This window comes from Chlamydotis macqueenii, chromosome 4 (genome assembly GCF_036417535.1).
Source record: "Chlamydotis macqueenii isolate bChlMac1 chromosome 4, bChlMac1.mat, whole genome shotgun sequence".
Taxonomy (NCBI): Eukaryota; Metazoa; Chordata; class Aves; order Otidiformes; family Otididae; genus Chlamydotis; species Chlamydotis macqueenii.
This window is the reverse complement of record NC_141559.1, coordinates 42697752-42725162: the sequence shown is the minus strand read 5'-3', so window position 1 is coordinate 42725162 and position 27411 is coordinate 42697752. Positions and strand designations below refer to the sequence as shown.

At 37.3% G+C, this 27411-nt stretch overlaps 1 protein-coding gene across 1 annotated transcript in view; it reads left to right on the top strand.

Moving 5' to 3' along the window:
- Positions 1-27411, top strand: part of SH3RF1 (SH3 domain containing ring finger 1) — an 89177-nt gene that overhangs the window by 28682 nt on the left and 33084 nt on the right. The window contains exons 3-4 of the mRNA XM_086747117.1: positions 24975-25250; positions 26618-26713. Coding sequence (XP_086603243.1) covers positions 24975-25250; positions 26618-26713 — 372 coding nt within the window. The remainder of the gene's footprint in view (positions 1-24974; positions 25251-26617; positions 26714-27411) is intronic.

Genomic DNA, 27411 nt, shown 5'->3' with positions numbered 1-27411 from the left:
GATGCCATGAGCTGTGGCATCCAGTATTTTTGTTTAAACTGAGAATGGGGTTTTTAAGCTCATTTGCTGTTAGAAGCCCCTAAATCACCAAAATCAGAAATTTCTGTATTTCTTGAAAACCTTTTCAATGATTTCCACATTTGACTACATTGCTTTAGGTGAATTTCACTTTTGTATTAAGAAATTTAAAAAGTAAGAATTTTTTTTCTTCAAATTTATTCTTCATTCTTCATTGAAACATGGGAAAAGTGTACAGTCCATCTGTCAGCTGTATGCCTCGTACTATCATCTTGTCCTTCAAAAGCAGACTTCTTTCCTAAGGACTGGGGACTTCCAGCAGGCACGTCTAAAGTAGGTTGACTTTTTTAGGTTCTTTTTTAAAATTTCAATTTGTTAATTAATGTAGAATGTCCTGACACAATACACTTTTTTTACTTGTGCCCAGTGTTTTGCCTGAAAAAAGTACCTCTTTTAGTAAAGGAATAAAGCAAACTGAAGTGAGTTCCGTCGCTTTCCAGTTCTTCTTAATTAGACATTCTTGTGGTTTTAGTTTACATTATTTGTCATCCAGTGGTAGCCAGAAGCCTTTTGTTAGGGATACTTAAAATGGATGTGATACTTTAAGGATAAAACTGTATTAATTGTCTATAGTTCTTGCAGTCTGAAAATTGACTGCAGTTCAAATCACACTAAATATGATTAGAGTTACTGTTTGTCTGATGGATTGTGTGTATGTTACCTTACTCGTGGGGTTGTGCAGAAACCTTTTTTCAAAAAAAAAATTTTTTTTGATTGAAGGTGATCACAACGTGTAAGCCATATCAACTTGTAAAAGCAGTGTTATTTAAAAAAAAAATCAGTACTCTCTCATCTCTGTGCTGGAAAAAGGAGTAAAACTTTGATTTTTTTTTTTTTTTTTTTTTTTTTTTTGCTAGCTAGGCAGAGTTGTCTTTAGTTGCCGGAGTGGGTATAATCACCCCCTGAACCTTTCTCCTGCACATCCTTTAGACTGTTTTGCAAGCATTTAGGCCTGGTGGATCTAATCCCAAATGTTCGTGTATAAACGTAAACTTTAAGACTTTTAATTGTAGAATGTAATTTTTCCTTGGTTCCTATTAATCTGAAATTAAACGATGCCCTCGAAGAGAGTGACTCACATTGCTGTGTTGCAGCATTAAAATGCTGAACAGTTTTCCAGAAAGAAAACTCGTGGAAGAGCAGGTTTCTGCGCTGGTAGCAGCGGGGCTGTAGAGAAGACTCGTGCTGTTAGGCTGTTGCCTGCTCTCCTCTGAAGTGGCTGGAGCTTTTCACTGTTGCATCTGAAAGATTAAAGCTACTCTTACGTCGAGTTTCGGTAAGTATGTAGGAGGCTATTTGAATTTTTTCCCCGAAGACAGTAGTTCAAATACTCCTGTTGGAATGGGAATCGGTCCCCTTTTAACTTGCGCTGTTATTTGTTGCCCTCTGATTGAAGAGTCAGATGGTAAATATTGCTCATCCCAGCAGGCAGCTGGAAGGCAGACAAGAAGAGTGGCTCTGCTCAACTGCCAAGGGTTTTGGTCTAAGGAATGAGGAGCCAGTTGGCAAAGCTGTAAATTATTTGGGCTGATCTTTGCACCTATTTGTTTGCAAAAGTTGGGATGTCCTGAATTGAGGGGTGGATTGCGAGGGGCCCATTTTAAATCCCGATGTTAGCTTCAGCGGCAGGAACCGGCTAACATGGTTGTGTGAAACCCTCTCACTGGTGACTCTGAGATGATGACTGGCAGCTGGGTTATTAAGTGGTATTGAAAAAAGCAGAAAAGAAGACAGATAAAGAATGAAATACCGTGTTCAACATATCAGCTGTCCTTTTATAAGAGAGGCCTCTGGTTTTCCACAGCAAGCAGTTTGACGTGATATGGAAGTACCTCGTTGTGTGGTTTGACATGGTGTTGTAATGTTTCCAGTGGCAGTTTTCATTGCATGAGTCTATGAGCTTTTGGAGCCACAGAACTATAAATAAAAGAAAGAGGGGAAACAAAGACTTCATTTTTCTTGCTAGCGTGTAGTACAGGCAGGGGAGAAATAGCGTGTATTAAAAGGAAAGGAGAAGAAACATTTTTCCCTCCAGGGTTACTGGTTCACAGTATATGATTGTAATCTTGAGTCTTTTCAGTGTCTCCTCATTTACATCCTCTAGAAACCTTTTTATTTTTTTGGACAGAGATTTAAATTGTGCCTTTCTCACTGTATTGACTTAAACTGTCAATGTGAACAGTGTTGTTAGTCATGTTTTGTATCATTTTTGTAAAAGTAAGTTTTTCGTAACTGTTGGCATGTAATGTTTTTTTTTTTTGAAAAGGATTATTCAAAACACTTATTTTAATCTTTGTATCCCCACTATATATATTTCTGAGAGTTAGGTTTGATTACCAAGGTACATTTTAATATGTAGGAGTTTTAGGGCAATTTAAATTTTGAGCTTTTGCACTTGCGATTCTCATGCAATCTTTGGATGTCTTTGCTACTCTTAGGCAAAGAACTATGATCACGCAAAATTGTATTAGTCTGTATTGCTGGCTGTGAAAATGCCATTATTGTATGGTAGTTGAGGAAACTGAAGGTCATTGTTATTTTAGACTCAAGTTAAAATTATACTTTTCGGGTAGTTTTTCAAAGAAATCTAGAAAAACTTCCATCTCTGCTGCTACTGGCTCAGCTGCGTCAGTGTGGTACGGCAGCGGGATGTCTGCCTTTGTTCTTCAGTGCCAGCGTATCAGAAGCAGCAACAGCAACAGTGCGAATATGTTGTGAAAACTCTGTTAGTGTAGATAAGGGTTATGTCTCTGCTAAATTCAGAATTCCTAAAGAAAGGTGTGAGTATCTGAAGATCACATATAGGTTGGTCTGAGATGAGTGGAGGAGCAGCTCTTTTTTCCCTTATGAATGTATGATATGTTGGTGAAGATACGGGAAAAATGAGAAAGAAGAAATAATGAGAGAAAAGAGAAATACCCTTACATTTTGTATTTTAATGTGGTATTTCATTCTGTCTACGATTACTTCACTAAGTCAGTAACTACTTTTAGTAAGTTTATGGGTAAAAGCTCTTTCAGATTATGTTGCAGTACAACATGAATATTTGTCTGTGAGCATTCTCCCCAGTCCTACCGGTTTCGTTTTTATTTTTTTTTAACTTAGACTGAAAGAGTGTATGTTTTCTTTTAAAAACCAGAACAAAAGTGACAGGAAAAAATAAGGCGATAATGAGTTGCAATGTGTTACAAAAGGATGAATGACATTCCTAAGGGAAACAAAGTAGGAGGGCAGGGCAAAGGTCATTTAAACGCTGGACAGTAGCAGCTATTGTCTACTGGGAAAAATGAGGGCCAACAAAAAAGCATATTTCTTCCAAAGAGCCTATATTCCCTGCAACAAATACTCAGAGAAAACAAAACAAACTCTAACCTTCAGCATTCTCCAAGTGCTTCCTTCTAAGGCTCAAAGACCTTAATGCATCTGCAAAACAGAAACCTATTCCCAAGGAAGTCAGTTGTATTTTAACTGTGTAGTTTTGTTTCCCTAATGTGTTCAACTACATATTTTGAGGGATCAGAATGGAAAATTGTGCATTTTATAACTCATATGTTAAAATGTTCCCTTTTTCTGCTGTGCCCAAAACATGCTTCATATTCAAGTACATAGCAGATCTTGATTGCAGAAAGCTGCTATTCTGCTTTTACTGTCAAGCTGCTAATGAACTAGCTTGTGCCAAAATATGAATGAGTACTCGTACTTGTTCACCTGGAAATGAATGTTTTGTCTGGCTAACTTATAAACTGTCACTTTACATTGCTTATTTGTTTTGAGAAAAAGAAGAATAGGAACTAGGTAAATTTTAATATTTTTTTTTTTTGTATGAGTACAATAAGATGCACAAAATGTGCTGTGGTAGGGATGCTGACTACCCATGTAATAATGAGCAATTTATAAGATGAGTCTGTGTACATTGCCATAAGTGTAAATGTGTGTGTGAGCGTTTTTAAATCATCACTTGTGATTTTTAAAAAGCGTTTTGCAAGCTGTAATAACATAGTCATTAACTGTTGTGTTAAATATATATTTTTTAAAATACTGATTAGTGTTTCTTGGATTTCCTGACATAATTTATTGGGTTTTTTGGAGTAACTGGAGTCCCACTGCACATCTGGAGATGGCTGATTTCTGATTCACAGCTCCTTTGAAATGCTAATATACAAACAGTATATAGAAAATAGCTAGGCTGAGGGACATTAGTTTTTCCATTTTCAGTTGCCTGCCTCAATCTGTAATCCTAACTATGAGTCAGACTTCAAAATACTCTGTCAGAATGGGAAAGTATTTAACACAGTGAATTTATATGGTCCATTTAATAGAATTTTTTAATATATATATAGTGTTACCTGCAGTAGTTTTCTGGAGTTTGTTGATTATTCAACCCTGGAAAATACGTTTGCAGAGCATAGTTCTTCAATTATATTTGCCTTCAAGTAGAATGTGGAGGATGAGGTAAGAGATGTGTACATTCACTTTTTTTTAATTGTTATTATTTTTGCCAACTAGAAAGTGTTGTTATAACGTTGTAACATTTTTCACTCAGGTTACACCTCAGTTTGTAGTGATGGAAGTACAGATAATGATGGCATCTAAGCACGATCACAGTATTTGAATCAAGCCTCAGTTGCTCACATGACGTAGTCGGTGGAGCTCATTCCATTTTGTGGAAGGAAAGAGTGAGATTTCTGGGGAAGGGGCGGGTAGAGAAAAAGAATTTAAAAAATTTAAGTCAGTAAAAGTTGCATATTACAGCCAATTTCTCCTGGTTCAGATGTATTTATATGAGAATAACTGTAGCTAACTAAAAATAAAGTCTAAGTCAGGAGAAAATAGATGTTATAGGTCTTAAAGCAAGGGACAAATTTTATAATCTGGTATGTGCCTATGTGATATAAATTATGCTTAGTTCTAAAGTTTTGTTTGAGTTCCTTTAATCATACAATTGCTTCGAAGCTTTCTTTCCTCCTTCTCCAGGGTATTTAAGTAAGGTATTTAGCTGGTCCACTCAGACAGGCAGGGACAGGAAAATCCTGCAAAGCAGAAATGCAAGGAAGAGACTTTTTTTTTTTTTTTTTTTTTTGTAAAGGCCAATACTTTTGCCTCTCTCTACTGTCAAAGAAGATTGAGTCTGATAGCTGGTTCACCTTGGACATCCACAACACAAAGGTTAATATGGCAATACAGCTTAGTGTGGGCCTCATCAAAATACTGTCTCAAGCATTCTAGATAAAAACTGCTCTCCTCACCTTTTTGTTCTTGAGTATTTGGAAAGGAAGAGCATTCCTCCTGTTCATCTATGCGCGTATCATTTGTTCTCTTGGTGGCTAGCTGAATATTCTATCTCAAGAAATGGCTGTGTGATGTCTTTCTTTTCCCCAGACTTTGTAATTAAACAAATTTCAATATTAACTCATAACATGGTATCGGTTCATAACTATGCAGTAGTTTCCTGTGTGGAAAAGTGTATTTGTTTGTGTGTCTTTTAGCATGTTGGTGTTTGCCATGGCTGGTGCATGTTGTATGAATCTCTGAAGTGCAAAACTAAATGTCCTGTATTCTGGGAAAGGAGAGCTGGAGAGAAAGGAACAAAACAAGTCAGATAAAAGGAATGAGGACTTTTGGTTGTTAACTTTTTGTCTCTGTCTGTAAAATGAAAGTTACACCACTCTCTCGTCTCATTGAATCAATTTTGAATATTTGTGAATAACTTTGTTGTGCTTAACATAATTGAAACCTTAGTAAGGGAAACTGAAAATTTGGTATTCTGGGTTGGTGAAATGAGAAAGACATGGAGACTTATGATCACTGATTAATGATAAGAAAACAATACAGTGCAGTCTCCTGTCTCGACGGTTAAAACAATGATCATTCAATTAGAGACTGTATTGTAGTGCATATATAGGGGGATAATGTAAAGTTCTGCAGTCAATCTCAGCTCAGCATTTACACACTGGGAGGACTTGAGTGTGTAATGGCTTTTAACATAAGTTGTATTTGAAAGGGAGAGTCAGTAGAAGAGCTACCTTGTGTCTACATGTAAGTTGGTTCCAGTAATGAACTACTGAGAGTAGCTTTTCTGTATTGTTGGAGGGCTTGCTTGGCTGTTCGACTGAAATGCTGTTCATGTTCAGATCCCAGTATGACAGCAGTAGGTAAAGTACAATCTCTGCGCTATCTACTTTTTCTCTGTCTCCAGAGAGAGGGCTTTTTTTTGATTATTAGTTTTTGCACTGTTACCTGGATGGATGAAGTAAAGCATGGTATCTTACAGATGCGTGTTGTATGTGGTTTGTTTTTTTTTTTTTTTATCCCTTTGGTTAAAAAGAGGTGGAGGAGGAGAGCTACTGAGATCCTCCATGGGATGACACTTGTTGAGCCAGTTACTTGGCTGTCAGAAATCTGGGATCTTATCAGCCCAGTTTATGAAAATTATTAAACCTTTGCATGATTTGTATTTCAATCTGTAACTAAGACAAAATGCTAACACTTTCTGAAGCTAATGAGAAAAGTTATCTTTAGATTCAAGTCCTAATTTGTGTTGTAATGTGTCTTATCAATACCATTCCTCTTGAATACAAGACTGGTTTATTAACTTTGTGGAGGGATCTCCTAAATTGCACAGGGCATGCCTTTCTGTCTTCACCGTCTCATTTTCCATACTTCCTTTCCCATCCTTTATATCTTTACTCAGATGCTGGATTAAGTTCCTTATTTGGTAAATATTTTAATAAAATAAATAAAAATGTTGTTTGGCATAAAGCTTTCTCTGTTCATAGTGCAGGTTTCTGTGGCTCTGTGGCATCACCGCTCCTTCATCTTTGGACAAAACACAGCAAAGTTGAGCTTTTGATGCTTCTGGAAGGGTCCAGTTGAGCAAACTTTAATACCTGTCACTTAATTTATCAGAGGAATTTCTGAACTCCCTGAGGAGATGAGCCGTTGTTCAGTTGATGTGGGTGGTGTAGGTCTGAGTGTGGAGTGCTTGTGCTATGGAAGCCTCTTCAGAAGCCTCTTGTTCTAGGCTCAGACTACTTGTCCAAAGCCTTTCCTGCTCTGCTTAGTTTGATCTACCTACGTATGTGGAAACAAATGAAGTTTCAAGGGATTTAAATAAATAATAGCTGTAGGTAGTAATAAATGCAAAGCAATAGGGATCAGCTAATGTTTGGAGAGTTAATGATGTGGAATTGTTGTCTTTGCTGGAATAAACTAATTGCTGGATATAGTAAAAAATACCCCAAAACATCACTTTAAGAGTTTGTTTAGCAAATTCTACTCAATGGTGCACATGTAACTTTCCTGAAAGGCATTTCAACTTGAAGTCTCCTCTGCTTGAGAAAATCGCTTATTCTCATTAGACTGACATTTAGGCCTGTACCAACACTGCAGTGACCTGTGATGCCTCCTCATGTCCTCTGTGTTAACTGATCCCACAGTATTTGGGGTTTGCTGGTGTCCCTTATTGCTCTCCTGTCCTCTACCAGGCAGCTGGAAAAGGGATGCCGATAGCTGGTGTCGAATTATCCATCTCCTCAGTGAGCAGCCAGCAGCCACAGAGAGCTAAGCGGAGGATGGCACTGACGTGGCACCCTGCCTTTTTGTGTGCCTACTTGTTTTAATGGAGCTTGATAGAGACGGGAGTGGAGCTGGCCAAGACCACAGGGATTCCTTTTCAAATGTAACCAAGCTAAAAATTGCCTTTGGCTCCATAGCAGACATGGAACATTTCATACAAATTGGATTTTTTCGTAAAGTCGTGGTTGGATCTTGGAATTTTTATCCACATTATTAAGGTTTATATTCTAGCTCGTGTTTAGAGCAGATGTTAACAATAACAATTACTGCTTAGAACAAGTTTCCGAAGTATGTGTGGTTTTATTATTGTTGTCTTTAATATTTTTTAAAGAAAGTCAATGGACATGCGTTTGAAATACATGCTGATTTGTAACAATGAGACTGCTGATGACAATGCTGATTTGTAAAATACAGTTCCTTCTGATAGGTTTTTATGTTAAGCTCCTCTGTACAACATTCATAGACTCATGTTGAATTTAAACACAAGATTTTTGTGTACAGCTGATTTTAGGGGCAATGTTACAGATGTATATTGAACTGCTAAGGAAAATCTTTTTATTATTATTTCTTGTATTTAACTAGCATTTCACACAAAAGCTTTCATCAGCTGCGAAGAGAATTTAGGAAACCAAACTGCTGCGTTTTACACATCTGGAGAAGCTTTTACTTGTAACTAGTTACTGGTGTATTTCCAGAGGCCATTTAAGCCAGTGCTGTGTTTACCCACACAAAACAATTTGAGTATATTCCTACAAATGTCTGTCTTGTCTTTTTTTTTTTTTTTTTTTTTTCCCCTTAAGCAGGGGAGAGGAGAGGCAATGTCTGACCTCTCATAACATCTAAATAATTTAATTGGAAAAGCCAGCTGTCAGACCTTATGGTACTAAACTATTGAGCAGTATAGCTTTGCAAAACCAAATAGGAACATGTATTTACCCCTCCCAGCTGAAATTTTGTGTTCTGTCTCAACAAAAATTGTGTGATGCAAGGAGCACTGGAGACATCACCTTGCCAAGGTTGGCCATTTTTATGCAAGCTCATTATTTACTGTTCATCTGGAAGTTTAAATATAAGCTGCTAATGTAGACTTAAAAACTGTAAGGAAATTAAATTTGAACACTTGAATAATGAGATAATGGGTTTTGTTTCCTTTAGGCAATGTAATAAATTTGCAACGTATTTTGTCTGATGCATGGATGGTAAATGAGGTTTGCAGAAGTGTGTGCATGCAACACAGCAGAATACTTAGCAGTAGTGTGGTGTCATGCTCGTTTTTCCCGAAGAGTAGAGTTTTCTTTGTACTGCAGGATGGTCATGCGAATGCCTAACCAAAATGAAGGCATGTTACAAGGAAAGCACCCTGATACATACCACAAGAGACTCTTCTTGGAGTTCCCAAAAAACTGTAAATATAAATTGAAGACATGCTTTAGAAGTTAGTTTAGTTTTATTCTCTGTAGACCACATATAGACCTAATTTTTTAACATTGTAGAGAATTTATTATAATCAACATACTATTAAAAAAATTCTTCTGTTTCTTTGTATCTTATGTGATACTTTGGAAAAAGAGCTGTAGTATCCTTGCTTTTGCATCTTAAGCTGTGTTTAAATAGAAAATCCGTGGCTTCTTTTTTTTGCATTTAGATTTTTTTCCTCAGTCTGCAAAATTTACAAGTTGAATCCAGGGAATGGAAAAAAGTAGTTTCATGAGGAAAATCTTACAATTTTGGTAAACAAATATTCCTGTTATGATCATTACCACAGAAAGTTATTCCTTTGGTGTTTCCTTCCTAAATTATATAAAGACTGTTAAGGGATCCAGAGAAAACTTCAGTCAAGTCTGTTAATAGGAAAGATTTGAGTTGCCTGTAGAGGAGACAAAGCATGCTTTGAAAGGTACGTGGCCATGTGAGGTTTGCTTGTTTCTTTCTTGTACTCCAGGTCTCATAAATAATGTTAAAGACTAATTAGACTTTGTTACCAGCAACTCAGATTGGTAGGGGGAGACCTTCCAAACTCATATTTAAAGAAAATAAAGAAGTCAGCTTTGGAGGTAACTTTAACTTCCAGATTTTGAAACGGCAGCATTACCTTTTTGGTCTCTTTTTTTTAACTAAGAGTTTTAAATTTATTTGTGAATACATCAGAGTGTATATTTAAGTAACTGTAAAGTCTAGAGTTTTTAACTGGAAAATATGACTGAATTATGGAAGGGCATGAAAACTGGTACAAGTGTAATTATTAGTATGCCAGTTCTGTGTCTATATTGCAGAGCTGCAGAACTTGTGCTCATGTGACTTGATCCTTCCTTGATATTGAGGAGACTTTACTTTGGTGCAGTGCAGTGACATTAATGGTACATTAATGTAACCATGCTGATTTGGCAAATCACAGATTTCAAAATACCTTATCCGAGTTTGCTTCCAATATAGATAATATTGGAAATATTTTTCTTGGACTGGAGTTACCTGCAGATAACTGCTGGTAAACAACAGCTTGCTGTATTCAAAGGATTTCTAATGGATTGAGGAACAGACCCTCACAGGCTGTCTGTATTTATTCTTACAGTCTGGCTTCTGTCTCCTCCAGGATTCATAACTGATAGAGATGATGAAATAGGATCAGTGTGACTTTGTACTTGAGAAAAGTTAATCTATTGGGAAATGTGAGAAGCCCTTAAATAGTATTGAAAGGAAGAAAAGAGCAAAGAGAGATTATATATAATTAGCTGTCAACACTTTAAATAAAAATTTTCTTAAAGCTTAAAAAAGAAAATAATTATTTACTCCTTAAACACTTAATATAATATAAAGGACGAAGTGTCTCAAACTGAAGTTCTTCAGTACAGTAGTCTGATTCTGAACATCTTTTACATCTTGTATGAACATGCTGTGTAAGAGCTAAAAGTACAGATAATTATTTTACTTTGCAGAATTGCAGAATGTATTGAAATGTATAAAATATGATTCAAGTATAATTTCCTAGTCCAGGAATTCAGTCATTTGAGACAGTCATAACGAAGTTCAAGACAAAGTATTGGTTGCTTAGAAAATTACGTTCAGTATAAGCAGCCCCCTGTTGTGTATGTTCGGTGATTCAAAGGGGCTACTTTCCCAAAGCTGAAAAAAACAACAAATTTAGCAAGAACAGTATCATATAGCAAGTGACAGAAAGAAGGAATAGCAATTAATAAAAATTACAGCTTTATGTAATCAGAAGACTGATGGTAAATAATGGGCTAAAGTTGCTGTAAGTTACACAAGTACTTTAAGAAATCTAAATCTTTGTAGCATGGTAAGCCTTGTGAAAACCTCCTGATGGATAAACTGTTCATCTGTCAATGTTTGCGGTTTAAAACTTGCTACCTTTCTGGAAAAGGTTATTTTCTGCATCGCAGGCTTAATGTGGTCTTCAGAAAAAAAACTTAAATGCAGGCTTTCAGTCAGTGCAGGGACAGACTTACAAGCCAGCTCTGTTGGAGGCAGCCAGTTTTGGACAGAATGTGTCATGGTAATACATCAGTGTTTCTATACTATAGTTTCCAAAACTCTGTCTGGAGTCACATCAAATACTAAACCTCAGACATCCTGCAAAGATAGAATGGAGTTGAGCGAGAGAGAAAATTGGAATGCCTACAAAACTTGACAGGAAGGACAGTTAGGAGAAACATGGGGGTTTTGTTGCTTACAAGATAATTTGTTTGGAGCTTTGAGTGCAAGTCAGTGGGTTGAAGAGTGTTTCCCTTGCAGGGAAGTTGAGTGTATGTGAGAACAGCATGTATATTGGCCTAATATCAACGTTGTCATACCACGTGCAAGTTTTGTACCTAGACGAATATATATTCAGGGCTTTTTATTCAGGACAGTATTTCTGTGTCAGCACCAATTCACATAAATGAGCTGAGTGGAACAATTGCAAAGCTGAGGGCCATGTTAATGCAGTTGCAATTTGCTGGGATTTTACTATATGTTTGTGTTTCTTCTAAGAGCAGTTGTTGTTTGTTTCTATATAAATAAGGTACAATCTCATACAAGAGCTGAGAAATACCAGCTCCATTAGTGAAGGGCCTTAAGGTGCAGGCTGTCCTTCCAACGTAACAAAAAGTGGTGGAGTTCCAGTTCATTTGAGTGTCCTGCTCAAGGAGTTGTCTTCCATCAGGCCTTGCTGGAGTCTGAATCAGAGAACTCTGAAGCAGCACGACTGAATTCTGCTTTCCAAATATATCTCAACCAGTTTAGTAGCATGAATCGTTCAGAGAGAAAATTAAAGAGCCATCAGCCTTTCATTATCCTATCTGATTCTTAACTCTTGGCTCCAAAGCAGTGCTTTCCTGTAATAATGCGTTATGATTGAACCGCAAAATTAAAATACTTTTTATCTAAATGAGAAAGTTGTACTTCTTGTAAGTTGTTCTTGAGAATTTATTTGTGGAACATAATTATTCTCTGCATTCCCTGTTAACGTAAGTAGGTGGTTATTAATTTGCTTACTATGGAATCTCAAAGACATGAGGTCCTCATGCAGCAGGAACTTACAGGCTCCTTAAAGTTTTAGAAGTTAAAATTGCTCAAGAAGTGCATGGTCTCAGCCCTGTGGAAGAGCTTACTATCTCCTGCAAAAGAGTTTCTGATATCTAGTCCTTTCTTGTTGTTAGTTTTATCAAGCAGTTTTACTATTCCTATGAGGCAGATTTTGGGAGAAAAAACCAACTGGATATCATGGAATTAAGTTTCATGGAATAAACTTTTAGTGGGATTAACCTGGCTGGAGCGAGAACTGGTTTAATTACTTCAAAGAAAACATTGAGATCATGACATGTATCACATTTTACAACCTGAGGACTAAAAATTTACTTAGGTTGGGAAAACTTTGGCTGTATCTAGATTAGCAAGTAATCTACAGTGGGAATGGATCCACAAGTGGGTGCTGAGGACTTAGTGGCCACAGCCTGCATTTTTTCAGAGGTAATACTTTGAACGGACTCTACTCTGATTCTAGGGGATGTTGGAACAGTAAATCACTGTTGGAGCACATCTTCCATTTTAGTTTTGCCAAAAAGTAGAGCAGTTCATATATTTTAAGACTGCTTCAAAATGAAAAAATGAATACAAGAATATACTGCTTACTAAACGTTATATATATAGCTACTTCACTAAAATCATTATATAGAAGTATGTATTTTCATTTATGGCATGAACACATAAATGAAAACTAAGAGCAGATCTGAGACAGTTAATAGTATAAAATATATACTCCCCTGCTTTTTGGGGGGAAGAAAAATGGTCATTTTGATTGAACTGGAAAAAAAGAATGGATTGGTTATTTTGTGTTTGTATCATAGACAAATAGAAAGTATTACCTTCCTTAACTTTTCCAAATACTTGAGAGTAAAAAACAAAAGTCTTGTATAAACTTCTTTTTCGTAGATACAGAGACTAGTAAATTGTGATACAAGTCCAAGAGATACTTCAGATGTTGTTTTACAAAATGACTACAAAGTTCTCATAACATTTGGAGAAGTGAAGGGCTTTTAGGAAAACTCATAAGACAACAGGATAGAATTGCTCTTAAATTGTTGTCTGAAGTAGAAAGGATGTTTATTTTGAAATAGAGGACTACTTTCAAGAAGCAGCTTTCTGCATATAATACTCAAAGCTTACCGTTTTGAGGCAGTGTCCGCCATACACAAAAAAGATGAGAGAAGGTTTCCCAATGAAATAATCCGTAAACAGAGAGATTTAATCTGTGTTATGACAGCACAGTAATGATCAACATGTTACTTTCAAATTTCCTCTTCTTTCCGTGGTGAATGCAAATGCAGTTCCTGAAACACCATTCATTTAAGTAGTTTAAATGCTTCTAGTTTCTGTGGTGCAGTGAAATCTGCTTGGTTTGTTTTAACCTGCTAGTAGTACAATGTCAACAGTGCAAGGGGACTGGAGGAACAGAAGTGCTGTAAGTGAACGCAGACCAACTAGACCTCCCTGGACCTAAGTTCTGGTAGTTTTTCTGTGGTAAAAATACCGAGAGGTGAACAGGTTATGCTTTCAATGTAAGCCTCTTAACTGCCTAGCATTTCTAACCCTTGTTCACTTGTCGTGCTTCAAAACAAAACAAACCTCTTAGATGAACAACTGCATTTGAAAATGAAATGGAAAATCTTTTCCTGACTGTCTTGAAATACCTAGCTTTAGTTTGTGTACTCCTTATGCAATTCTCCCTGCCTCTGATGGTGGAATTACAGTAATGAGAGATTTTGCTGTATTTGAGCTGATGGTTTTCCTAAAAATTAAGCAATTACGTACAGTAAAGGACAGTCTAGTGCTGGGCAGCTTGGGAGAAAACTTGGCCAAGATGTACTGGAGTAACTGAATTTGGCACCTTGCTTAAGTATTAGCTTCCATCTAAAACCAGAGGCAGCTCTTAATGGAATAAGGGACTAATTAACATAAACAGGTAGAATGTGGTTTTCTGCACTACTTTACAGAGAGTTAGTCACATACTGCTGGAAATTCGTTTGCCAGTTAAGAAGCAGAGTAATGCTGGGCTGCAGGAAAGCCAGTTCATCTTCAGGGTCAGAGGCAGCTGGAGAGGGGGCCGGGGGGGTGGGCTTGCAGGAAGGCTGGGCCGGACGAGTAGGGAGCTCCTCACTGAGCTCGCTTGCAGAAATGACGCAAAAGGAAGGTGGAAATGGGGATGGATGACACTGGAGGAATTTAGAAATGCTGAGCATGTATGTATGAGATTAAGAAAGGCAAAGCTCAGGCAGAACGGAGGCTGGGGAGGTGATGGAGGCCAGTGGGATGGGCTTGTAAAGGTGCAGTGGCAGCAGAGGGGAGCGTGGTGATGCAAGGTATGGCTAGAAAATGTCAACATACAGATTCAGACTCGATAAACTCAAAACATGTGGATCTGTTTTGTTTTCTACACTAATACTTTTATGCTAAAATGTATTATTTTGAGCAATATGAAATGTGAAGCCTCTGTAGGCGTTGGGGGTTCAAGCATGTTCTAGCAGTGCACCATTGAGCAAAAGACTCATTTGAGCCAGGCTGTTTGTCTACTGTTTCAGTCTGGCTGAAATAACCAGGAGGTGCAAACTCCAGCTTGTTGCTGCGCAAGAGATAAATGTTAACGTAGCGTTCTTCTGGCTCACTCAGCTCTTTTGTTATATTAAAGAATGTACAGAGACATTTATCTTGCAAAAAAAATGTATAATTTCAGCTAGGATTAGTTTCCTTTTCAAAAGGCTGAGCAGCTGCTTCGAGTACCATAAGGATGTTTTGGGAAAAAAAAAATATATATATATATTCCAGGAGGCTGTGAGGCATGAAAAATTTGAGGGATAAGTAAAAATAAATAGGAAATGGAGTTTGTCATTTACTCTGTGCATGCAGCGAACATTTATTTGTGTGCACTACAGTGACAGCTAAAATTAGCACCTTTATTTTCTGCAATAGGCAAGGGGCTGTTTGAAGTCAGGATATAAAAGGAATTAAATTGATTCCAAAATAATTTCAAGGGAGTGAGGAGGTTTCAGGAGAAGGAGAACACGGTACCAATCCCAGATCAAGCTTAATGAAAGTCCCTCCGGATCCTGGCCGCAAGAGCTTGCAGGGAATACTTGAGAGGGATGTGACAGTGATGCGTTCATCCAGAAGGCTGGACAAGCGCCTGAACAGCTACAAAATAGCGCAAGTGATGGCAAATAAACCTAAAAACACTTTCTCAGCAGATAGTGGGATTATCAGATGCTATCTCAGATTTTTTAAAAATCATATTCTGATGGGAGAGCAGTGTGGTTACTCTCTCTTTTTCAATATCATTAGCAGAGTCGTTTAATTTTAGACCTTGCACTGTTTTGGCAGGGAATACATTAACACTTGATCATAAAGGAAAGCAAAGCAGACTCGGATAAAAAGTCACGCCTGTCAACCTTGATAGATTTTCATCAAAAAATGCAACAACCTCTTCATTTGCAACTCTGTGTTTTCCCATTGCCCAATTTTTGGCAGCAAAGTATTTGAGAGATTAAAGGAACGTTTCTTCATGCTGATCTGACCAAGAGTAAACTTACCAAGTCACTCCCTTGTTCAGAGTCATTTGCTGGCTTTGCTCCTTCTGTATCATGTTCCAACTCCTCACCTTCAAAGCACAGTGAGAGTTTGCTCTTGGCAATCTCATTTCTCATTTATTCTTCTCAATTTTTTTCAGTCTGTCTTCTCACCTGGATTTCCCTCTCCTTTTCTTGGCACAAGTAAACATACTCATTTTCACGTCACAGTGAGAGAAGCTTGTTTACGTTCATTTTCAAAGTGTTAAAACATTTAGAACAATACAGAGCATTACTCTTTAATTTTTATGTGGTTGATAAATCCTCTGGAGCTTTTGATACCCATATTCAAATACTGACTCCCTCAAGCAGGGACGGGGCCTCCTGTGTTCCAGTGCTTTGGTGATAATGTTCCGATCTTCTGCGATAAATAGATTAACTTTTTTTAAATGGGCAACTTTTTTTAAATTGGCACAGTAAGTTGTCACTTCCCATAACAGATTTTGGATGTGGCATGAACAGATATGAAAGACACTGAGTGACTAGGCAAAATGAGGCTTCTTTCTAAATGCAGAAATCCTATCTATCAATTTGGTATTTTGAACAGTTGTATAGTTCTGTATTCTGAGCTTCAGTGATACAAGGCACAGAAAACCACATGAGAGATATTTGTAAGTCTTTTACCAGGTTTCTGAAAGGCTCTTGACTTTCATATACTTTATCTTCTGTGATTTTTTTTTTTTTTCCGCTTCTCTTCTCTCTACATTTTCCCAATTCACTTGTTGTCTTCTTCTCGCCCTGCTTCCTCAAAAAAATCCTTTGCCTTATGATTGTGAAGATAAGTCACTTTTCTCAAGCTGGCTAGAAAACTAAAATTGCAGCAGTGGATCAGTAATCTACTGCATCTATTTTCCATTTTCCAAAGTGCTCTTTCAAAAGATAAAGTGAATACCTCTGAGGTAAGTTTCTTGCATTTCTACAGGTGTATGTAGAGAAAGTGGAAACAGCAACGCTTTCCAAAGCACTTAATGTTGACTTCCCTTTGTAATTTTGGATGTCCATAGGGATTTTAACGTTGACAAATTGGATATGGTTGAGGAACACTAGATACATTTTAAAATCTCACCCCACACTGAGATTTCTTCAGGGATATACAAGTAGTTAGTGACAGTTTAGAGTAGGACTGGTAAGTCTCACTACCCAGTCTCACAGTTGAACTGCACCTATAGATGTGTGCTTGCCAAGAAAGGTGGATGTCCTTTCTTTTTCCTTCTTCTTGGTCTTAGAAGCCATAGATGATATTGTATGAGAACAGAATGCTTTGGATAATATACTCACTGGTGGAAGAGTTTAAGTGGAATGAATTGAACTTATGCTGCATATCAACTTGTCTTGCTTACAGAGATTAGGAGATCCATACTGCTGTACAATGGCACTGGGACAAGAAAAATTAATAGTTTTATGGAGGCATCAAATGCCAATGAGTCGTAACGTACCAAGAGAAAACCAATGGGGATAGTAGCATTTTCAGACTAAGCAGTGAGTTTGCTATAACAGCTTATAAGAGCATATCTTTAAAGCAAATTGTTGCTTTTGGAAAAGAACTATTTTATATAAACATCTTAGCTCTACATAGTGCACACTTTAATTTTTTTTTTATATGCTTACAAGGATCTGGGTTTTTTTCAAAGCAAAATGATTTTGTAGTAAACAATTAATCTAAACACTTTCAAAGACTTGGAATAAAATTTTCATGTGCTTTCCTTTTCAAAATCAGTGGGAATACAGACCCAAATTCTCTTCTGCATCATGAAAGTCACCTTCTCAGCTTTTCCTGCGCAGAGCAGTTGCCTTGTGCTCCCCCCCCCGCCGCCCTGGAAAGAAGCAATCTTTAACCTGTCAGTTGCATACAGTTAAAATATTTGGGGACATGCAGTGTGCAAGACACAATTATTTTCTCCTCTCCATTTTTTTTCTATTTTTTACATACTTGTTTGATTATTTTCACGGCTTAATTTAGTGGAAAGTGTTCAAAATTTTCTTTATTTAACAAACCTTGGAAAAGTAAGTAGCTGAGAACTTTGCATTTCAGATAGGCAAGGGAAAGAAGGTGGCATTCTGAAGATACTATTTTTTTTTTATTTGAAAAAAAAGTTTTCAAAAACACAAGTATTGCACAGAAAGAGACTGGGCTAAATGCTTTTGGAGAGCTTTGTAAATGTCCCTTTCTAACCCTTGATATTATTAGTCTGATTGCTTAGGCCTTAAGGCAGCATTTTTAAATTCCTTTCATTTTCCTGTATTCCAGCTTTTAATTTCAAAACAACTTTGTGGGAGAGAATTGCTCATACTAATATTAAACAACCTTGTGTGTATTTCTTGACATCAGACAAGAAAAAATGCCAAGAGGTTTTCTTCCAAAAGCTGTTAAGACAGAGGAAGCAGAAAGGACTTTCATAAACTGGCTACTTTAAGTAGGTCATTGATGGATTACCTCCAAAGAATACATAAAAATTGTTCACATGAGGAGAGGAGTTACCCTTCTGTTACAAAATATAGGGCTTCTCTGAGCCTGTGCTGTGATATTCTTCTGCAGGTTACCAAGCGCAAAGTTAACGGATGAAGTCCTCAGAAGAGTCAGGCGAAGGGCTGTAGGAGTGCTTGGCTTTTCAACCTCTGCTAGATGGCTGAAACCTGGAAATTAATAGAGAGTGTTCTCGTACATCACACACTATTGCATCTGGAGCTAGTACTGGTGCTAGTTATCATGTATGAGCATTAGAGAAAATTTACCATATTCTGTAATTGTTAGCTAGTAGCACAGGAGCTTTGTAGATCTACTAAATAGATTTAACCAAATTCAATAATTTTAAAAATATCATCCCATTTCTTCATTTTTCAGGATCAGTTGTTCAGCTTTTCCAAAAGTATATACAAATATGTTGGCTTGATTGTGGCTTTTATCCTATTTTTATCCTATTTTTTTTCCTAAAGTAATCTCTCGTCAAAATAATTATTGTTGTGTAGGTCACACTTCAGTTACACACAGGTGAGTTTCAAACCTGGTCTGTTTAATCAGGGTAACCTGGCTGGCTAGTTTCCTCTGGATGCATGGCTGCACCTGCTTTTACTAAAATCAGAAACTACCAAGCTGCAACTAACCATACTTGAATGTGGCATTTCAAAGCAACTACAAATTTTTTACCATTTTAAGTCAAATGTGTGGTTATTTATTTTATGTGTGAGAACAATGAGATTTAGTACAACTATATCGTTAGAAACTAGTAGAAGTGAATATACTTACCGACTTTGACACTGCTCACTTCCTTAATCCTAGTGACTTGTCATATAAAAAATACTGTTTCACTGTATTCAATAGAGCAATAATAATTCCTATCAGCTGATACCAAAGGTTTGATTTTGTGGTTAGTGCAGCATACTGGCAGCCTAATACAGCCTCCTGACATAAGAATATCTTACATTTTGTCCTTCAGATAGCAGGAACCTCAGAGGTGCTGTAACTAGAAATAGTTTTGTTTGCACTGGTGACCTCTGCAGTCTTCAACATAGTTCTGATTGTAGAAGTATGTAAAACTAATTCCAGTCACAATTTAGTGTCAAATGCAGATTAATAACGCATGAGTTAGCCTTTCTTTGAGCAAATCTGACCTCGTTTATGTTGGTCCTTCAATGAGAAAAATAAATGCAGGGAGACAGCTTTTAACATTTTTCTTTGCTTATGGAGACACTTTGTGTTATGGAACTTGAAAAGAAACTGGGAGACTTAGTTTCAAGTGTTGCCGCCTCTTGGTTGATGTGTTCTGCAAAACCCCAGTATTTAATTTGTTCAGGTGACAGCAGTATACCAGCAGTATCTAAAGAGGACCTACCAGTACCTAAAGGGGTCCTACAGGAAAGACAGGGAGAAACTCTTCAGCAGGGCCTGTTGTGATAGGATGAGAGGTAATGGTTTTATGATGGAGGGAGGTAGATTTAGATTAGATGTTAGGAAGAAATTGTTTATAATGACAGTGGTGGAGCACTGGCACAGGTTGTCCAGAGAGGTGGTAGATGCCCCATCCCTGGAAACGTTCAAGGTTAAGTTGGCTGGGGCTCTGAGCAACCTGATCTGGTCGGGGATGTCCCTGCTTCTTGCAGGAGGACTGGGCTAGATGACCTTTGAAGGTCCCTTCCAACCCTGACCATCTATGATTCAATAGCTTAACATATTTCCTTCCTTTAGAAGAAAATCCTACTGAAGGAAACACATCTATTAATATAAGCAGTTTAAGAAAGTCTTATAAGCTCTGTCTCAAAATATGTGAAAATTTAGATGCAAGTACAGAAAGAACAAAGGAAACTGAAACAAAGAAAGTGGAACTAGACAGATCAGATGGCTTCAAATTACGATTTGAAAAAAAAAGTATTGAAGCCAGCAAAATGAAAGGATCATTTAAAAACTATAGGTGCAAAATGGGATATTTCTACATGTGGGACTGGACAGCTTGGCAAAAGCCAGAGAAGGCAAGAGAGCAAAAATACACCTTAAAAAAAAAAAAAGTAATAGGATGTAATTGAAAGATTGGAGTCAAGAAGGCAACAGTATGAAAGAGAATGGACTAGAAGATTAAAAGAAGCAATATTGTCACTCAAAGGGTTTGACTGAGTAGGAGTCTGAAGAGGAAACCTCGAGTATACCTGTACCTACTGGAGAATGTACACGTAAAGGGCTCACTCAACTCAAATCTGCCTTGCAAACAAGCTGGCAGCAGCATATTGACAAGCTCCTTTCCTTATGTAAAGGCAGCTTTTATTGGCAATGAAGTAGGTCTTACAATACTGCTTCTTCAGGGGGAAAAAAAAAGGTAAGACTGATTAAAGCACCTCTGTAGCACTGGACTTACTGTACTTACAATTGCTGTGTAAATGGAGATTGTTAGTAATAGTTTCTCATCTTGTCCTGGCTGTTAATGTGACAGTGGGTTTGATTTAGGGACTGCATGGAAAGAAAATAAGAAGATAGATGAAGAAAAATACTTGTGTCTTTACTTGTAAGAAAATTACAAATAACTGATGTTTATTAAGAATCCTCTTATGGATCAAAATGATAGTAACTACCAGTTTTAGACTTTCTATAAGGAAAGGCGGAAGTTATTTAGGGAAGCTGGGCATAAAAGCTGCTGATGGGGTATCTGAGCAGGCCAGCAGTGCTGATAGCTCTTTGCTTGTGCATGTAGAGTTTCAGAAATCTTTTTTGTCTGTCCTGCTACTAACATAAACAGTACTGCTGCGAAAAGAATACTTCCTGGCCTCTTGAAGACACTCAGTGTCTGGGAACCTGAAACAGGTGACCACTGCATAAGTAGTCCAGGTAAATTCCATTGGTTCTCAGGGAAACCCAGGCCACATCCCAGTCTCACAGCCAGGGAACAGGGAATGCCTTGCTTGCTTGGAAAAGTGACAACCAGCGGCATGGCAGCAGGGGAGGCTTGGAAGGAAACAGAGATGCAGATGACCCAGTGTCTGTTCCATTCATTTCCTTGGGAGGGGATTTACTATTTTTGCTGCTTTAGCTTATGCTGGTTGCTGGTTCTCCAAGTGCGGTAAGTTATACAATGAACACTGTTTTATGCCAGTGTAAGCGTATTTATATTTGGGCTTCTGCCACAGAAACTCTTTTTTTAAAGGGAAATCGGATCTCTTGTTTCTGTACAGGCATAAGTTTCTCTTGGCTTAAGCTCATGAGAAATACATACAGTTGTGTATTGTCTGTTAAAAAAAAATAAGAGTAAAGTTCGAAATAAGGTGACTGAACACAAAGTATAAATCCAAAGAGGAAAATTGTAAGCGAATTCTGTGGGTTTCTAAGACAAAGTTTGGAGAAGAAATCTGAGCCTCCTAGATAGGAATACATATGCAGTTTTTTAATATTCTTGTAAAGATATTTGTTCTGATGTCATCATATATTATTAATTTTATTTTTCAAAGGAATCTGGCACCTGAAATGTGTGTCTATCCATGCCATAGCTAAAAATGAATTCAAATAGTTTGTATGTCTGCAGTAGCATTAGAAGTTAAAATTTTTGCACAAGGATTTTGCATAAGGACTGAGGAGATAATTCTAAGAAACTTATTTTGTGTGGTATCTTTCTAGGTTTTATAATTTAATTTCCTACAATCGTTTTTGTCTGGGTTTTGGTTTTTTTTTTGGTTTTTTTTTTTTTTTTGCTTTCTCAAAGAGCTGGCAGGGTAAATGGCAGCTGTAAAACTAAGGGTAGACTGCAAAGTTTTTCTTCCAAAGCCTTCCTTTCATGTTTAGCCAAGTGAGAGACACGGAGTGAAATGTAAACTCCGGCTGGGCATATCCTCTTGGCCTTCTCTCCTGGCGAACAGCCGGAAGGGCAGAAGGGGGGCCAAAGCCGCCCAAGGCTGCTAACCGCGACGGCCCGGAAGGCACCGGCCTTGAGCCGCAGATCCCGGGTTGCTCAGAGGAAGAGGAATGTGAAGATGGTGCTCGAGGGCCCTTGATACTGTACCCCTGAGAACAGTATTATTCCCCATCGCACCGCTACTCCCCATCACGCCCGCTCCTTCTCACTTCATCCTCCCCTGGGGCAGAAGAAAAAAGCATCCATCCACTTCACTTCTCTTCCGAGTCGTTTAACTGTTTCTCTTTAACCCCTCGCAGTCTGAGAACTAAGTGTGTGTTTTGTTGAACTTTGTTCTGTTTGAAATTTCGGACTGGAACCAGTTTTATATAACATGGGAAACAAGCTTTGCAGAAACTCAACCTGTATACTGGGAAAGGAACTTCCTGTAAAATATAAACAGATGTTTGTATGTTTGAGTGAAGGCTTGTTCATGGGAAGCTTTGTGGTAAACTGTGCATAAATGCAATATCGAGTTCTTCCAATTAAATTATGACTAATTGATGAGTTTGAGTACTTTGACATGATCTACTACGCTGACATTCCTGGTTTGTTTTGGTTTTGTTTGTTTTTAAATTTTTTTTTCAACTCTATTTTATACACACAGCTACTCTTAAAGTTATTGCTCAGTACAGAGACGTAGAAAGCTTTCTCCCAGGACAACGGGGTGATTCCTGGGAGAACTCCAGCTATTCCCTCCAGTGCAAGAGAGAGGTGTGTGTCTTGTAGTAGCCCTAATTGCTTGGGGCTCTTTCTCTACCAAGTAATTATTTGGCTCATAATCACTGAAGGGCTGTAATACTGTTTGTTTGTTGTTGGGATGGAAATGGATAAGCAACCAGTGTTTCCTCTCTTCTGTAGAAGTAGGTGTGTTTCTTTTGGCTTCCAACCTGCCCTCTCCCCCCCACCAGTTTCTCTCTCTGCGTTTGTCCTTATTACATCTGCAGTGACTGCTTCCTTCCTCTGCCTGTTTACTCTGCAGAGAGCACAGAGAACTGAAAAATACATACATACAATATTTTTAAATTCTTGTGTTGTGGCCTGAATTTCCCTCTCAATCATTTGGGGCTCACAAATTCTCTAGCTGATGTCTTACTTAGTCTTCCTCCCTGTCCAGATTTATACACAGTATGCCAGTGGTGTTTACATTCTGCACTGATGCAGTTAAGCGTGATCATGAAGAAAAATATTGCAGTTTGCTTTGGTCTGAAGTTCACTAGTTTTTGTGAACAATTGCGTGGATCTGCTAATAGTTTTAGTACCCATCTCAGATACAATAGCATGAACTGTGATTTTCTTGTATTCATATCATGTGAATATGAATATCATATTCATCTGTACCTATATATATATATACATATAGTTTTCCTTTGACTGTTCGGTATAGAGACAAAATTATTAAATAAGCTAATCCTTAAGATACAGTTTATTCATTTCTGAAATTATTAATCTGTTTATAAAATCATATGCAAAAATTAAAGTTGTCCAAACAAATTGCATTCTATTGAAAGACAGAAGTTTTCAGTGTTAAATGTGAAATAAATTAGCAAGCACTCTGTTTTCTGGCCAATGAGACACAGTCAAAATGGTAATTCCCTCTGAGCATTTCCTTGCGTTGGGTGCATACCTCTTGAGATATTGCGAGTGCAACTCCAGTTTACAATCTGAGCTGGTAGAACACTTGAGAGGAGAGACATGCTGTGGGGTAGATGTGGCGAATAATATCGCCAACATTGAATTTCGTTAAAACTTGCCTCTTCCATACGGGGTAGCATTAAAGATGTGAAATACTGTGCTTTGGTTGACTATAAATGCTGTCTTCGCTGTGGAAAGACTGTCGTAGTAATGCAGGTTACTGCCGTTTGCGTCGTCAAGGGGGTGAGCTCCCCTCTAGGTGTTTAAAGTTGGACAGAAAAGAGTTTTGAAGGCAATAGCCCTCATACTAGAGTTGTAGAGTTTTATGGCTCACTCTTGCAAAATGTTGGAGGCATAGGCTGAGCAATTAAAAAAGAGTACTTGTGGTGTATATAAGGGAGAATGACACAGTATTACACTGTAATCCTTCTTACGTGCATTCAAGAGCAGTGTCAGTGAGCTATAGTTTTCAGATATTATGGTGGAATCCAGTGAAGAAAACCCAAGGATACATACCTTCCACAGATTTATTTATTTTTATTTCTTTCTAGCTGTGTTTTTAAATAAATAATTACATTTAAAGGGTTATTCCAGGAGGAAGTATCTCACTGTTAATAAAGTGAGATTTGTTTTTCAAGCTGGACATCACCTCCTTTATGTCCTCATCCTTAGCATTCTGTGCCTGTGAAATAAATAAGGTGAGGGAAATAATAAACAAGTCAGACAGGCAGAAAACATGCCTTAAAGGTCTTACAGCAAAATTGTTATTCTAGTGCTGTGTTTTCTTGCAGCATTTTTCTGTTAGATCTGTCAAGCAGTCAGGATACTTTCCATTTTGTTTGGGTTGTGTTTTTTTGGGGGGTTTTTCTTTTGTTTTGTTTTAGTGTTTAAGCTTAGTGAATTAACACATGAGGGTTGAAGTATTGTGACTTTTTGCCTCTCTTATCTAGCAACAATGTAGCGTTACTGAAAACATCGAGAAGTTTAGGGGGAAAGAATGTTAAGACTCTATAGAACTGAAGCTCTTCTACACATTTGGGTAAAACCAGTAGAATCCTTGCAATAAAATAATTTTATTGCGTGTAGTTTTACTTTGCAATTTTATACAGTTTTCATTCATAGTCTTCCAAAGAATGTAACATAGATTCTATTTAGTAACACTGTTCTAATTCTAGTGATCTTTTTTTCTTTTCTCCTTCTCTAGGGTATACCTCAGTTACCATGTGCCAAAGCGTTGTATAACTACGAGGGAAAAGAACCTGGAGATCTTAAATTCAGTAAAGGAGACATCATCATTTTGCGTCGACAGGTGGATGAAAATTGGTATCATGGAGAAGTCAATGGCATCCATGGCTTTTTTCCTACCAATTTTGTTCAGATTATCAAACCTTTACCTCAACCTCCGCCTCAGTGCAAAGCACTTTATGACTTTGAAGTAAAAGACAAGGAAGCAGATAAAGACTGTTTACCATTTGCAAAGGTAAAAATAGAGTAAAATTATTATTTTCTTTTAATAATTTCGTTCACTTGGATGTGTGAACTACAGACTGTTCTGTAGTCTTGTGTGCATTTTTTTTTTTAATGGAGCTGCACAAATATGAAAAGGGCAGGTAATTCTGCAGATATTTCTCCTATGTTGATTAGTTTTGCCTTCTTTTCCTAAATTATGGATAATTTCTCTGAGGTTTTATTTTTGAGAATGTGATTTTTCATAATTGCCATTGTAATGTTCTTAATTTTTGAGAAATAATTTCTGTTATGAATTAAAAGTGTTCCATCTTCTAAAGAAATGCTAATTTTATATTGTTGAAGCTGATGCTATTTTCAACTTCGCATTTAGTAAGTGACATTTTTAGAATCTAGATGCTAGACACAAAGTACTACTAAACGTTGTCATTCTATAATATTACTAATTACTTATTGGAAAATATGACATTTCTTCTTACAATGTTTCTATTGTAATTCATTTTCTGTCTTGCAAGGCACATAACGATATAGGCTTTTAACAGGAATCAGAGCTGTTTCGTTTTTTCAGTTTCTGATTCTTTAGTTTATCAAATTACACAAAAAAAAATTACAAAATAAAATGTGAGCTAATTGCCTTTCTTCCCTTGCCTATTAGAAATTAAAGGGGTGGCTAAAATTCTTAAAAGGAAAGTTATTAACATATGGACAGACAATGGTTATTACAACACAGAACAGCAATAGTGTTGAGGATGATTGGCATTAGCGTGCATATTTTGAACTAACTTGTTGGCAAACTGGTGGTTTTATGGGTTTTTTTTTTTGGTTGTTTTTTTTTTTTCCCAATCTGCAATCTTGCTTGAGTAAGCGTATATGTTTCCAAATACTTTAACTTGCATATGAAACAATTATGTGTCTCAGTATAAGCAAGAGCAACAGAAATCCTTTTTTTTTATGTAACAAAACCGTATGGAAACCAAATGCTCCATGTAGATGTAAAGAAATCATACCACTTACCAGTGTTCTTAAGTAGAAAAGCAATATCTAGGGAAGATAAGGTAATGAGTCAGTTGAGAAAGAAAAAGATTGAGATTCTGTTGATTAATGCCAAGGACTGCTGAACACAGCAGGAAGTCTGGCACTGAGGACAAAGTCAGATGGCTGAGATTGGCTGTGGACAGTTAGCTGAACTCTGAGAAAATAAAAAAAGGACCGGCTGGAACTGACTTCAACCCCAAAAGTGGCTTGTTCCTGTTATGGAACTGCCTTCTCTGCAGTTCCTGTCCATGTACTGCCTCCTCTGATTACCCATGTGTTATGCAGGGAAGTTAAATTAGAAGTTTAATTAGAGCTGGGAGACAAAATCATTGCATGTTCACACAGGATGATGTTCTGACTGTAATTCGCCGTGTGGATGAAAACTGGGCAGAAGGAATGCTGGCTGACAAGATAGGAATATTTCCAATTTCGTATGTTGAGGTGAGTAAAGTTGGGCCCTCAGTAAGGTTGTGCCCGCCTTTCATTTTCTAGAAGGAAAAATAATCAGTACTGATGATTCTTTTAATTGATGATGATTCTAAAATAGCCTGACATATAAATAGGGTTAGACCTGAAATAATCTGTGTGCTTAATTTTGGAAAGTTAATGACCTCAGCAGTTGAACCAGTGATTTTTACTTTGCTATTTGATACCTGTTTTCATTGAATGGAATTGGAAGTAAAGTACTTGTCGGCAGTCGCTGTATTTTCTTGTTAATACTGGAGTCATGCGGTCAATCACAAACCACACTTAACCGCAAAATGAAGGCAATCAGCAAGTCAGAGAAATAATAAGCTTTGCACTGTCCCTAATACCTGCCTCTGTACCTGTACCAAATTTGTACAACTAGAAAGTCAGAGAATTGTTGTTAAGTGTGTAAAGCATTGACTTTTACATCCTAAAGATCCTTATATAAAATCTCCTCTATCTTCCTGCATTTCTCATAGGTGATATGACAATTTACAGCGAGAGGTAGTAGTTGAGAAAGTTTCCCCAACCTTTTAAGGTTTAAGAGTTGAAAGCTGCAAGGTTTATTAAAGTTTGAGTTCCAGAAAGATACAGAGGTTTGGAATAGTGTTTCTCTTTTTCTGATAGGAATGCTATGGATACTTGGTAAGATACACTTCTCCCACTGAAGA